The sequence below is a fragment of the Phyllobates terribilis genome, unplaced genomic scaffold, assembly GCF_046119375.1.
Source record: "Phyllobates terribilis strain yellow unplaced genomic scaffold, ASM4611937v1 Scaffold_2__4_contigs__length_985480577, whole genome shotgun sequence".
Lineage (NCBI taxonomy): Eukaryota > Metazoa > Chordata > Amphibia > Anura > Dendrobatidae > Phyllobates > Phyllobates terribilis.
In genome coordinates this window covers 428,533,271-428,548,478 of record NW_027362762.1, presented here as the reverse complement: position 1 = coordinate 428,548,478, position 15,208 = coordinate 428,533,271, and the positions used below count along the sequence as shown (strand labels likewise).

Below are 15,208 nucleotides of genomic sequence, written 5' to 3'. Positions count from 1 at the left end.
GGTCACAGACCATCACACTCGTTGCCCAGCTTTCCCAAGCAACTGATAGGTACTTTTCTTGCATTCTGGCATACACAGGATAACAAAACCAAGCTATATTCGCCCTTTACAGGGTTTGTGGATAAGTTTGTTACTTGCTGTTCTAAAAGTTTCAAGTTTTAGACCTAATATACTAAAAGTACACAGTGCTTACGAAGGTTACAAAAGATGGAAAAATAACAGGACATATATACAGGCAAAGACAGTATTAAATAAAAGTGCTAAAATATAGATACGCCTTACAAATTGGATCTAGCAGCGCTTCTGGCGAAGAAGAACGCCATGGGAAACGTGGACAGATCTGCAATACTGATTTCTTCTCTTTGGGTCTGGCAATGATATTCAGTAGATGATATGTTAGACTCACCAGACCCTTCCCTCAGCGGAGAAAAGAAGAGGATGGCTGATTTATATGTTATTAAACCTGAGTTTTGTCCCTAATTTCTACTCTGGGTCATATTTCCCCCAGGAACCTCCTTTAGAAACAATATGGCCGTCACACATACTTTGAGAATTCTATGCACACCAAATATGAATAGGATATATCTATAATTCAGGGAGATGCTGAATCAGTTCGGTTGATTGCCAGCTACCAACACTTTTATGATTTTGCCCAGATGCCAATATGTTCCCTAATCATGGATATATCCATGGATTGTGTCAAACTTGTATTACTATAAAGATAACCTTTAAAATATTTTAATTTCCTTATGTCAGGTAGACTTCCTGCTGCTGCAGAGCCATAAGTGCCTGGGGCTATTCAGGCCCTTCTCACCTTTGGTTTGGCGTCTAGGTGTTAGCAAGGAAGCACATGGGAAACCTCTGCTCCACTTTTTGTTATCTACAGTGCACAACTACAAACCCTGGCAAAAATTATGCAATCACCGGGCTCGGAGGATGTTCATTCAGTTGTTTATTGTTGTTGAAAAAAAGCAGATCACAGCCATGGCACAAAACTAAACGGCTTTAAGAAATACTAAAAGAAAGAAATAGATTAAAAATGTGTTACTCAGTAAGGGTAATTATTTTCAGACCAAGCAGAGGGAAAAAATTATGGAATCACTCAGTTCTGAGGAAAAAATTATGGAATCCTGAAAAACAAACACACAAAAGAACACTCCAATACATCACTAGTATTTTGTTGCACCACCTCTGGCTTTAATAACAGCTTGCAGTCTCTGAGGCATGGACTTAATGAGTGACAAACAGTACTCTTCATCAATCTGGCTCCAACTTTCTCTGATTGGTGTTGCCTGATCAGCTTTGCAGGTTGGAGCCTTGTCATGGACCATTTTCTTCAGCTTCCACCAAAGATTTTCAATTGGATTGAGATCCGGACTATTTGCAGGCCATGACGTTTGACCTTATGTGTCTTCTTTCAAGGAACGTTTCACCGTTTTTGCTCTATGGCAGGATGCATTATTATCTTGAAAATGATGTCATCATCCCCAAACATCCTTTCAATTGATGGGATAAGAAAACTGTCCAAAATATCAATGTAAACTTGGGCATTTATTGAAGATGTAATGACAGCCATCTCCCCAGTGCCTTTACCTGACATGCAGCCCCATATCATCAATAACTGTGGAAATTTGCATGTTCTCTTCTTGCAGTCATCTTTATAAATCTCATTGGAACGGCACCAAACAGAAGTTCCAGCATCATCACCTTGCCCAATGCAGATTCGCGATTCATCACTGAATATGACTTTCATCCAGTCATCTACAGTCCACGAATGCTTTTACTTAGCCCATTGTAACCTTGTTTTTTTCTGTTTAGGTGTTAATGATGGCTTATGTTTAGCTTTTCTGTATGTAAATCCCATTTCCTTTAGGCGGTTTCTTACAGTTCGGTCACAGACATTGACTCCAGTTTCCTTCCATTCGTTCCTCATTTGTTTTGTTGTGCATTTCCTGTTTTGGAGACATACTGCTTTAAGTTTCCGGTCTTGACGCTTTGATGTCTTCCTTGGTCTACCAGTATGTTTGCCTTTAACAACCTTCCCATGTTGTTTGTATTTGGTCCAGATTTTAGACACAGCTGACTGTGAGCAACCAACATCTTTTGCAACATTGCGTGATGATTTACCTTCTTTTAAGAGTTTGATAATCCTCTCCTTTGTTTCAATTGACATCTCTCGTGTTGGAGGCATGATTCATGTCAGTCCACTTGGTGCAACAGCTCTCCAAGGTTTGATCACTCCTTTTTAGATGCAGACTAACGAGCAGATCTAATTTGATGCAGGTGTTAGTTTACTGGGTGATTCCATATTTTTTTCCCTCTGCTTGGTCTGAAAAAAATTACCCTTACTGAGTACCACTTTTTTTTTTCTTTTTCTTTTAGTGTTTCTTAAAGCTCTAAAGTTGCCATTTGAAATTACTTTTTAGTTTTGTGCCATGTCTGTGATCTGCTTTTTTTTTTCAACAACATTAAACAACTGAATGAACATCCTCCGAGCCCGGTGATTGCATAATTTTTTCCAGGGGTTGTAGTTGCTAATTACTCTGTTTGCAGAAACAATGTTTGATTTATCTGGGGATAGCTAGTTTCCACTCCCATGGCGGTTGGGTGAGGGGGTTGGGGTCACTGCCAGTGCTCAAATGACCTAAGCCTTTGACATTCACAACTCCATTCATAACAAGCCCATTTAATGTGAGTCCAGTTCGGACCCCTGATGATCAGGTTTTAGTACATAAAAGTTTTTTTTGATTATGCAAAGGCCTAATGAGGGAGAAGTTGCTGATTGTGAAATAACATGGCAGTCTATCTTGGAAGTCTAGAACTTGCTGTTGCTGCAGGGGATATTTATATACGAGCTGCACTTATGCAGCAGCCCCTCCTTCAATCTGGCTCATAGAAGGGTAGTCCAGAGTGGGGAACCTCTTCTGACCTCCCATAGGCGCTGTGGACAAGGGGTTAATCACTATAAATCCTCATGTTCTCACACATTTATCATTGCAGTTATATTTCTCTAAAGTGTCTCTGTGGCAGGACCCCCACCTATCATACATTTGCTGTTAATGGTCAGAATTTAGACTTTCTGACATCTGCTTATTTAACTCGCAATTCTTTGAAGTTGTATGTTAATGATAGTAAAGTATATAAAGGCACTCACAATCTTCTTTTTTTTTCTTCATATTTATTTACTAGATGAAGGAACTGAATCATTACCTGGAAGCTGAAAAATCTTGCCGGACAGACTTAGAGATGTATGTTGCGGTTCTGAACACTCAAAAGTCTGTCTTGCAGGAGGATGCTGAGAAGTTGCGGAAAGAGTTACATGAAGGTATTCAGTACTACAACTTGTAGTATTGTTTTATCTTGTACAATTATTATTATTATTACATTAACACTTCACAAAGGTTGGTGTGTGGAGTACTCCCTAGACTAGTGCGAAGTGCTCGTATACTATGTGTGGTATAAGCGTTTCATGTGGTGTAGCATTTCGGCATGGCAGTGAGATGTATAAAATGTGTGTATGTAAGATATACGTACATAGATATGTTTGTGTCTGAGATATGCAAACATTTTCTGGAACAATTTCAAGGGTGCCAACACTTTCGGCCAGGTGTGTGTGTGTGTGTGTGTGTGTGTGTGTTGAAAGTGTTGGCACCCTTGAAATATTTCTCCCAGAAAATTATTACAATTACACATGTTTATTTCATTTTTGTGTATTGGAAAAACTCAAACTTAGGAAAAAAGGCAAATTGGACCTAATTTAACAATAAGCCCCAAAAATGGGGCAGACAAAATTATGGGTAAACAACTTTGTTTCAAGCATGTGATGTTCGTTCCAACTCGCCAGTGACATGTAACAGGTGTGGACAATCTGAAAACCATACCTGAAACCAGATAAAAAGGGGAGACGTTGACTCAATCTTTTCTTTGTGTGTCTGTGTGACACACTAAGGATGGAGAACCGATAGAGGAGAAGAAAACGGTCTGTGGACTTGAGAACCAAAATTGTTGAAAAATATCAACAGTCTCCAGGTTACAAGTCAATCTCCAGAGATCTTGATGTTCCTTTGTCCATGGTGCGTAACATAATCAAGAAGTTTACAACCCATGGCACTGTAGCTAATCTCCCTGGATGTGGATGGCAGAGAAAAATTGATGAAAGGTTGCAACGCTGGAAAGTTCGGATGGTTGATAAGCAGCCTCGATCAAGTTCCAAATAAATTCAAGCTGTCCTTCAGGCTTAGGGTGCATCAGTGTCAGCGCGATGTATCAGTCAACATTTGTATGAAATGAAACTCTATGGCAGGAGACCCAGGAGCACCCCACTGCTGACAGACATAAAAAAGCTAGACTGCAGTTTGCCAAAATGTATGTAAGCCAAAATCCTTCTGGAAAAGCATCTTGTGGACGGATGAGACCAAAATAGAACTTTTTGGTAAAGCGCATCATTCAAATGTTTACCGAAAACAGAATGGGGCCTACAAAGCAAAGAACACAGTACCTACAGTCAAATATGATTAAGTTTCAAAGATGTTATGGGTTTGTCTTGCTGGCTCTGGCACTGGGTGCCTTGACTGTGTGCAAGGCTTCATGAAATCTGAAGATTACCAAAGGATTTTTGGACGCAATGTAGTGCTCAATGTCAGAAAACTGGGTTAACATCCTAGGGCTTGGTTTTCCAGCAGGACAATGACCCCAAACATACTTCAAGAAGCACCCAGAAGTGTCTGTAAACAAAGCCCTGGAGAGTTCTGAAGTGGCCAGCAATGAGTCTGGATCTAAATCCCATTGAACACCTGTGGAGAGATCTTAAAATTGCTGTTGGGAGAAGGAACCCTTCAAATATGAGACCTGGAGCAGCTTGCAAAAGAAGAGTGGTCCAAAATTCCATTTGAGAGTTGTAAGAAGCTTGTTGATGGTTACAGGAAGTGATTGATTGCAGTTATTTATTCCAAAGGGTGTGCAACCAAATATTAAGTTGAGGGTGCCAACAATTTTGTCTAGCCCATTTTTAGGGTTTTGTGTAAATTTGTGTCCAATTTGTTTAAGTTTTTTTTCTCTGGGGTGTTGTTCACACAAAGGAAATAAACGTCAATAATTGCAATAATTTTCTGGAAGAAATACTTCATTTTGTGCAACAATTTCAAGGGTGTCAACACTTTCGGCCATGACTGTATTTGTGTGTGTGTGTGCTTTTTTCATATACAGTTGGTTTTAATAACAAGGCAATTTTATGATAAATTATGATCCCCATTATCATTTTAAATGGAACTTGACAGGAGGATTTCCCCTTATAAGGCTGTGTGCCCACGATGCGTTTAAGCGTTTCCGCAGCAGCAAAAACGCTGCAGAAACGCTTAAACACATGGTAGAAGGCCTGCCACGTTCCCCAATGATAATCCGCATGTGCTGTGCACATGCTGCGGAAATTTCCACTGCGGATTATCATTGCGGAAAAATACGCAGCACTACCAATTATTTTGCGGAAGCGCTGCGTTTTCGTCGCCATTGACTTTCATTGGAACGCTTGGATTCCGCATCACTGCATCTGTACATGCGGATTACATGCTTTTCAATGTGCGCATGGTACCCAGGTCTGGAGGAGAGGAGACTCTCTTCCAGACCCAGGTACCATAGGACCTGTAAAAAAAAAAAAAAAAAAAAAAAATAAGAATAAAATAAAAAAATTATATCTACCTTCTGATGGCCTGCGGTGCGCTTGCTTCACTTCAGCTGCCGGCAAGCCAGGACTGAGCGAAGCAAGACTCCAGGGGCCATCAGAAGGTAAGTATAGATTTATTTTTTACCATTCTATACGGTCACACTATATAAATCCATGCCGGTTGCATGGATTTATATAGTGTGACCAAGTTGTCAAGCACTTTCCAAGTGATGATAAAAGCGCTTGTCAACCCGCATGCGGAAATGCATGTTTAGAACGCTTCACTTCCGCTTGTCCCTGGTAGGAAAACGCATGTACAATCCACATGTACAATCCGCATGCATTTTTTTCTGCCAGGGAGATGCAGAAACGCTCAGGAAAAAATCCAGAGCATTTCTGCATCGTGGGCACATAGCCTTACTGTATTTTTTGGACCATAAGATGCACTTTTTTCCCCCCAAATTTTGGAGAAAAAGGGGGGGGGGGGGAGCGTCTTATGGTCCGAACGTAGCTTACCGGGGAGTGTGGTGGAGTGGGATCACAGGAGCAGGGTCCCTGCCTCAGGGACCCGGCGACTGTAGAAGCGTGAGATGTTGTGGGGCCAGTGTCTGCAGTCAGGTAGAGCGGAGTGCATTGCCTTTCCGGCGGCCATCTTCCTGAAGCCGTGATCTACAGGGAAAATTACCCCGAGGCCCATGGCTCGGGCAGCTGTTTCCCTGTAGATCAAGGCTTCAGGAAGATGTCTGCCAGAAAAGCAATGCACTCCGCTCTGCCTGACCACCGACACCGGCCCCTCAGCATCTCACCGCTTCTGTCACCGCCAGGATCCGGAGGGATGAACCCTGCTTCCTACGATCCTGCTCGACTACCACCGCTGCTGGGGCACCCCCTTCTCCAACCCAGGGCCCGCAGCACTCCACTTCTGCCGCCGGCGGCTTCCTGAGGGACTATGCCTCCTGTGGCCGCCGCTCCACCGCCCCCCAGGTTAGATACCTATTTGAACTATAAGACGGACCCCCATCGTCTAAAAAGTTGTTTGTTTTTTCTTCCTATTTTCCACTCCAAAATTTGGGGTGCGTCTTATGGTCCAGTGCATCTTGTAGTCTGAAAAATACGGTAATTAATTACAACGCTGCTGTCATCATTTTATATATTGCGACTGTCACCGTTTAGTGCTAGGGTGATTAAACACCTGTAGAAAGAGAGGAGTCCAGAGGATAAATTCCCTACCTTTTCGAGCATTTGGTGTGGGGTGAGCCTTGAGACACAAGCTCTGGAGCTGTATTGTCTTGTGAAGGAAAGCGAAACCTTGGGTTGTTTTGTTCCTGAAGTGGGCAGTTTCCCGTAACAACAAGGACCGTGCCATACATTGTTTTGTTTTTCCTGTTAGGCTGGCAAGGCCGTGTTAGTTTTGCTAAAGTTGCCCTGGTTTTATGCAGTACTTTTAATAACGCCAGCAGAAGATCTCTCTCATATCTATATCTCGATAGATAGATAGATAGATATTCATCTAGATATACATATCGCTCAGAAAAATAAAGGGAACACTAAAATACCACATCCTAGATATCACTGAATGAAATATCCAAGTTGCACATCTTTATTCATTGCATAGTGGAATGCGTTGAGAACAATAAAACATAAACATGATCAATGTAAATCAAAATTAATATCCAATGGCGGTCTGGATTTAGAATGACACTCAAAATCAAAGTGGAAAATCTGTTTCTGACAGTTTGAGCAGACACATGGATGTTAGTAGCCTGCTGGAGGTCATTTTGCTGGGCTCTGGCACTGCTCCTCCTCTTCCTCCTTGCGCAAAGAAGGAGGTAGCGGTCCCGTTGCTGGGTTGTAGACCTACGGCGCCCTCCACGTCTCCTGGTGTACTGACCTTTCTCCTGGTATCTGCTCCATGCCCTGGACACAACTACCCTTCTTGCCACAGCTCGCATTAATGTGCCATCCTGGATGAGCTGCACTACCTGAGCAACTTCTGTGGGTTATACTGTAGATACCGCCTCATGCTACTGTACCTCTAGGGGTGAGAGCCATGACAAAATGCAAAAGTGACCAAAACAGCCAAAAAGGATGAGAAAAGAGAAATGGTCTGTGGTCACCCCCTGTTGAACCACTCCTTTATAGGAGGTGTCTTGCTAATTGTCTATCATTTCTACCAGTTGTCTGTTCCATTTGCACAACAGCAGGAGAAATTGAATCAATGTTTCTTTATAACTGGACAGGTTGATTTCACAGACGTGTGATTGACTTGGAGTTACACTGTTGTTTGTGTTCCCTTTTTATTTTTTTGAGCAGTGTATGTGTGTGTGTGTATGGCTGTATGTACTGATTGCTGCCAATTCTGCTATTTAAATTGTCAGATGCAATAATGACCCGATATAGGGAGTGTGAAATGATGGTTATGATCTGTCTTGTCTTATGCATCATCAGTGTAGTTTTCAGTGACTTCTTTTGCTTCTTTGAGCAGTATGTCATCTCCTGGAACAGGAAAGGCAGCAGCACAATCAGCTGAAACACACATGGCAGAAAGCGAATGATCAGTTTCTAGAGTCCCAGCGCTTGATGATGCAGGATATGAAACGAATGGAGGCTGTCCTGACAACTGAGCAACTTCGACAGGTTGAAGAAAAGAAAAAGAAAGATCAGGTCCGTTGCACATAGTTAAAGCCAATAGACACTATTTGCTTATAATAGTTTATTGATGAAGGAATGTAAAAATTCAGACTTGTCAAAAAAAAAAAAGAAATGGTTGTCTTGCTTTTCTGGGTTCTTTTTAAGTTGTGATTTGTTCATGCCATTTATGCTACATATATGCCATCAATGCTTATATAAGTAAGCTGTCCCTGCTCACTTCAGCATCGGGTAGAATAGTAATCCTTTGATGATCATTGTCCAAGTGAAAAAAAAATGCAATATTTCAAGATTATTTAAAAATATGATGACATGGGAAATTTAAAAAAAAGAATCCATATGGACATGTCTGCCGTGAAACTTTTTTTTTGCATTGTAAGGAATACATAAATTGAGTCACACTTTTTTTTTTTTTTTCCCACATTGTAATAACTATACGTACCACATTTCTTATCTATGCATATAATATATAATCCATTATGATTATGCTATCTGAATAATTAGGTTTTTTCTTAATTCAGGAGGAAGACGAGCAAAGAAATCGTGAACGAAAAGAAGGAATACAAATGGAGGAAGAGGAGACAAAAGCGCTTGGAACTGTAACTCACAATGAAATGCTTCCAAACCTTCACAGACAAGAGGTTTTTACTTTATCAGTCAATATAGAAGGCAGCTTAGTGCTGTAGCTTGTTTTTACTATAGATATTGTCTTCTATTTTTGCAGGCATGTTGTGTCTGTTATTTGACAGATTATCTTCAGGAGAGCAGTTCTCCCCATCCTGCTTGTAGGGGTGGCGCGCTGTTGAATATTGACAGATTGTGCTGCTAGTCTGAATTGCGAGCAGTCTTTGCCTCCGTAGCATCAGAGGTGCACAGTTTCACTGAAGCGGCCAGATCCAGTAATCCGGCCACCTTCAGAGCAGAGCTTGAAAGCATGCTCCTTGCCATAGAAACCAGCCACCACTGATTCTCTGCAGGGTGGCAGTAACCTAGACAGCGTGCAGTAAACTGTGCAACTATAAATTGAGATGACAAGCTTCTAGTTAGACACTTAAGTAATAATTAGGGTTGAACGAGTATGTTCTGTCCGAGTATGCTCGGGCCGAGCTCCGAGTATTTACAGCTGCTCGGCGATCAGGTTAAATCGCTCCCGTGTGCATGATTTGCAACTGTTTGGCAGCTTTATTATATGTGAGGAATGTGTAAGAAATAGACATTCCTCACATGTAATAAAGCTGTCAAACAGTCGCAAATCATGCACACGTGAGCGATTCAACCATATCACCGAGCAGCTGTAAATACTCGGAGCTCGGCCCGAGCGTACTCGGCGAAAGGGTTAACACAACATACTCGCTCAACACTAGTAATAATTCCTACTGGTGAAGCATTTGGGATTCCTCCTGACTTTGTCTTTGGTAAACGCTTTGTTTCCCTGAGTTGGACCAGAACATCCTGCATACTTGTGGTTGAGTCAGCGAGTAGCGCTGGATGAATTCAGCTCTGAAGTCTGCAGAATTCTAATTTATAAATCCTCTTTTTACACACTTTTTCCTGTGTTAAGAATTAACTTGTTTCAATAGTTTTTATGGCTTTTCCTTTTATTTAATTCTTTGTACAAAATGCTGTGTCTGTAGATATATTTTATTCAAGGCTTTCGGCTAACCTTTGGATGCACTGCATTATTTACTTTAAGTCTTGGTATTGTTGTGATGCGGCACTGGAATAAACTATTATTTTTATTATATGTTCTACATTAAATTATGCTCATTGGGTTTGTTTTTTAGGTTCTCATGAATAGTTCCCATGGCTCAATCCATTCCTTAGATGCTGATTTGGCATTGCATGAAGGGGAAGATTTTGGTAAACAAGAGGACTTATTTAAAGATGGACTTCGGAGAGCACAGTCTACTGACAGCCTGGGTACATCAGGGCCGCTGCAGGCAAAAACTCTAGGTTATAATAACAAAGCCAAATCTGCTGGGAATCTGGATGAGTCGGATTTTGGCCCACTAGTTGGAGCTGATTCTGTGTCTGAGAATTTTGATACTTCTTCCCTTGGATCTTTGCACATGCCAAGTGGATTCATGTTAACCAAAGATCAGGAGAAAGCAATCAAAGCCATGACTCCTGAGCAGGAGGAAACTGCTTCTCTTCTCTCAAGTGTCACTCAGATCATGGAGAGTGCGTATGTGCCTCCTTCTGGTCATCGTCTGGTCAGCGAGACTGAGTGGAATTTACTCCAAAAAGAGGTAAAATTATTGTTAATATATGCGATATATACTCTGTGTAGTGCATATTATACTGATTTTACTTCTGGTTGTTCAGTGTCAGGCCACCAGGTACGTTTTCACATTTCATCGTATGTGCCGTTACATTCAGATAATAAAATAATCAAATTTTTTCCTCTTTTTTTCGCAATACATGGGGTTTAATTTTTGTATACATTTTTTGCTTTTTTTTTTTTTTTTTATGGCCACAAAAAAAAAAACAGCTAAACATTTTAAATAGTGTGCCCCTCTACGTAGAAGTTGTTTTATTCCTTTATTTTATATTGGATGTATAGCCCCACGTGGGTAGGGCTATAAATAATAATAATAATCTTTATATAGCGCCAACATATTCCGCAGCGCTTAACAATTCACAGGTTCATATACAACAGTCATAAGTAATATAGCTAAAGATAATACAATAATTACAGCAAAAATAATGGCGACCCTGCTCGTAAGAGCTTACAATCTACAATGAGGTGGGGGTGACACAAAGTACAATGGCTTATTTACAATGATGGTCCAGCCATCTTGAGGGGAGGAGGGATAGATAAAGGCTGCATGAGCTCATCACCAGCCAGTATTTGTGGTGCTTTTTGGTTTGGTGGAGTTGTATGGAGAAATAAGGGATGGGCTATAAGAAGATAAAAGGACTTCGATTAGGGAAGGTGATAGGCTGCCCTAAACAGGTTTGTTTTTAGGGAGCGCCTAAAACTGTGTAAATTGGGGTTAAACAGTGATTTTAATTGAAAGTGTTGCTTTTTTCAAAAAAAAAATATTTTCTAAACTGCGCACCCCATGAGGTCTTTAAAAGAGCTTTGGGGGGCATTTGAATTTATTAATATATTATTCTTTTTGTTGATTTACCCTATAACTGGGACTAGTATATTAGCTACAATTACAAGGGAAATTCAATCCCCTAGCTGCATAGCAGAACTCCTGCTCTCTCCCTACACCCAGCAATCACATGATCACTGGGTCCAGAGGAGGAAGCACTGTTTCTTAATCTGTATACACTCTGTGCACAATTATTAGACAATTTTGTATTTTTGTGGATTCATTTTATTATTGAACAACTACAGTTCTGTTGGTCAATCTAAAAGGTTAATAAACCTGAACATATGTGAAAGTGAGGTTTTGTCTTTCTTTTAAAGAATATCTGTGTGCTGAATTATTGGGCAAATATTAGTGTGAACAAGAGAAGGAAAGCCATCTTCTGGTGATATTTATTAAAAATCCATGAAGTTCGGTACAGCAAACGGGGAGCAGGAGACAACATGGCGAAGCGTTTTGAACGCTGTCTATATTCTTCCTCAAGGCCTGATGTCTGTCAGTTTTTTTATTCTGGTGATGATCAATTTTTTTGGGCAGCACCAACCACAGCCTCCCAGACACTGCAGAGAGGTGTACGAGTTTTCCTTCAGTGTAAATCTCCTGTTGAAGAAGTGCCCGCAGAGTCTAGGTCAGGTGAGGAAGGGGCTCATGTCATTGTCCTTTCATTTTTGAGGCCCTTACTGGCTGGCCATGGAGGACTTCGATGCGATGGAGTATTGTCCTACATAAAAATCATGGTTTTCTTGAAAGATGCAGACTTTTTCTTGTACCACTGCTTTTAAAAACTGGCAGTAGGTTTAAGAGCTGATTTTGAGTCCATCTTCAACCAGTGGAGATCTATGCCTTTTACTGATCCAGCCATAGTCCCATCCAATTGATCTGTCAGCAGTCACACTCCTCTCATCAATCCATAAAACCTTTGAAAAAAAATTTTCAGATATTTCTTGGCCCAGTCTTGATGTTTCATCTTATGTTTCTTGTTCGGTGGTAGTTGGGGGTTCAGCCTTCTCTACCTTGGCCATGTTTCTAAGCACTGTACATCTCGTACTTCTGTGTACTCCAGGGAGGTTGCATTTATGGAATTAGACCACTCTGGGGAATAATGGGTTCCTGGTGGCGTCACGATTTGTTTCAATAGTGCTGCTTCCCTCTAGAAGACTTTTAACAATTTTTGACCCTTCAGAGTCAGTTAAATCTGTTTTTTGGCCTATTTTGATTGAAGAAAACAAGCTGCCTTTAATTCTGCTTCTTGATAGACTGTGTGATATCCTTAGGTCTAACCCTCCGTCATTACACAAATACACCTAGTCTGATCTGCTTCATCCAATAGGGACTCGAGCTTGGAGTTGGAAAATATGCAGAAAAATGATCATATGATCCAAATACTCAGTTGCTTAAAAATTGTGCACAGTATTCTCAAGAATTGTTCAGCGATGTGTAGCCAGCTATCAGGAAGGCAAGCGCATAATAAATCATGTTTGCTTTCTCAGTAAGGAGTCTGGCTGTTTGTTCAGCTGCGGGGGCAGGGAGCTGACTGCCAATCACCTGCAAACTGTTTACTCTGCACTGACGTTCTGAAACAGTGGTCCCTAACTCCAGTCCTCAAAGCCCACCAACAGGTCATGTTTTCAGGATTTCCTTAATATTGCACAGGTGATAATTCAATCACCTGTGCAATACTAAGGAAATCCTGAAAACATGACCTGCTGGTGGGCCTTGAGGACTGGAGTTGGGGACCACTGTTTCAGAACGTCAGTGCAGAGTAAAGTGCGCACCGCCCGGACATTTATAGTCTATGGGTCATCCAAAAGTAGTGTCACAAGTTGTATTCTAGTTATCGAAAACAAACTGCCAGAAGCAGTTCTTTAAAGGGAATCTGTCACCAGGATTTTGCCACCCCATCTCAGAGCAGCATGATGTAGAGGCAGAGACCCTGATTCCAGGAATGTATCACTTAATGGGTTGCTTGCTGCAGTTTTTATAAAATCAGTATTTTTTTCTGCTGCAGATAAACTTGTTCTCTGAATGCTGAGCTCGGTATATTCCTGCCCACAATACTTATTGGCAACTTTCTCTGTGCACTGTGCATAGGCAGAAAGCTATGGTTGGAGTGGAGTTATACAGCGCTTATGAGTATGGAGGTATACATGGCAGCAGGTTTACTAGTCTTTTACTGATAATCTGCTGCTGAGAAACAATGATGTTATCAAAACTACAGCAAACAGACCAGTAAGTGACACATCACTGGATTCTGAAGCTCTGCATTATGATATGAGATGATGGCTACCTTCTACACATTGTTCATTTAATTTTTTTTTTACTTTATATTCTGCATATTCCAAGAAATGTGTCAGAGATGGTGCTTTTGATGTGATGGCATGTAAACATTTTGGCTTATTTATTTTGCTGGGTGAACCGCAGGCTGTGAGATATCATCTGCTTACTCATTATTTAGTTTCAGGAGCTGAGCTATGGGATGAAATCTTTGCAGTTTGTTGTGGCAGCTAATGCAATCTGAGAACATATTTATTTTCACATGTCAACAGTCTTCTGCAATGTGTTTCAGGTGCAAACAGCAGGTAATAAACTGGGAAGACGCTGTGATATGTGCTCTAATTATGAAAAACAGCTGCAAGGGATCCAGACGCAAGAGGCAGAAACTAGGGATCAAGTGAGTAATTGTGCTCACAACTAAACTTCACAGTTTGCCTATACCTTTTGTTCTATATGTGGATTCCAACCTGTTAAACTGAAAGGAGAGAAAATCCGCAACAGAAACCGCCATGCGGCAAAGAGATTTCACATCATATCGAAGAGACTTCTTGTTTAAGGGGGTTGTCCACTACTAGGACAATCCCTTCTCAATCTGAATGTTTGCCCCCTGTTAAAGTACCCACATCCAGTGAATGCGCCATTCCAGCGCTGTCGACACTCACATTCCCAGGGCTCACATAAGGTTATGTCACATGAGCCCCTCGCCCAATCTGTGCTGGTGTCACTGTCCCTGCCTTCAGATGTACAGTACAGACCAAAAGTTTGGACACACCTTCTCATTTAAAGATTTTTCTATATTTTCATGACCATGAAAATTGTATTTACACTGAAGGGATCGAAACTATGAATTAACACATGTGGAATTATATACTTAACAAAAAAGTGTGAAACAACTGAAAATATGTCTTATATTCTAGGTTCTTCAAAGTAGCCACCTTTTGCTTTGATGACTGCTTTGCACACTCTTGGCATTCTCTTGATGAGCTTCAAGAGGTAGTCACCGGAAATGGTTTTCACTTCACAGGTGTGCCCTGTCAGGTTTAATAAGTGGGATTTCTTGCCTTATAAATGGGGTTGTGTTGTGCTGAAGCCTGGTGGATACACAGCTGATAGTCCTACTGAATAGACTGTTGGCTGCTGTTTTCTTGCCATAATGCAAATTCTAAGTAAAGAAAAACGAGTGGCCATCATTACTTTTAGAAATGAAGGTCAGTCAGTGCGAAAAATTGGGCAAACTTTGAACGTGTCCCCAAGTGCAGTTGCAAAAGCCATCAAGTGCTACAAAGAACCTGGCTCACATGAGGACCGCCCCAGGAAAGGAAGACCAAGAGTCACCTCTGCTTCTGAGGATAAGTTTATCCGAGTCACCAGCCTCAGAAATCGCAGGTTAACAGCAGCTCAGATTAGAGACCAGGTCAATGCCATACAGAGGTCTAGCAGCAGATACATCTCTTCAACAACTGTTAAGAGGAGACTTTGTGCAGCAGGCCTTCATGGTAAAATAGCTGCTAGGAAACCACTGCTA

General features: G+C 41.2%; 1 protein-coding gene across 1 annotated transcript in view; it reads left to right on the top strand.

Moving 5' to 3' along the window:
- RABEP1 (rabaptin, RAB GTPase binding effector protein 1) overlaps nt 1-15,208 on the top strand; it is a 75,306-nt gene that overhangs the window by 32,852 nt on the left and 27,246 nt on the right. Inside the window, exons 6-10 of the mRNA XM_073665257.1 lie at nt 3,190-3,325; nt 8,145-8,323; nt 8,830-8,949; nt 10,093-10,557; nt 13,976-14,080. Of these exons, the coding sequence (XP_073521358.1) occupies nt 3,190-3,325; nt 8,145-8,323; nt 8,830-8,949; nt 10,093-10,557; nt 13,976-14,080 (1,005 nt within the window). The remainder of the gene's footprint in view (nt 1-3,189; nt 3,326-8,144; nt 8,324-8,829; nt 8,950-10,092; nt 10,558-13,975; nt 14,081-15,208) is intronic.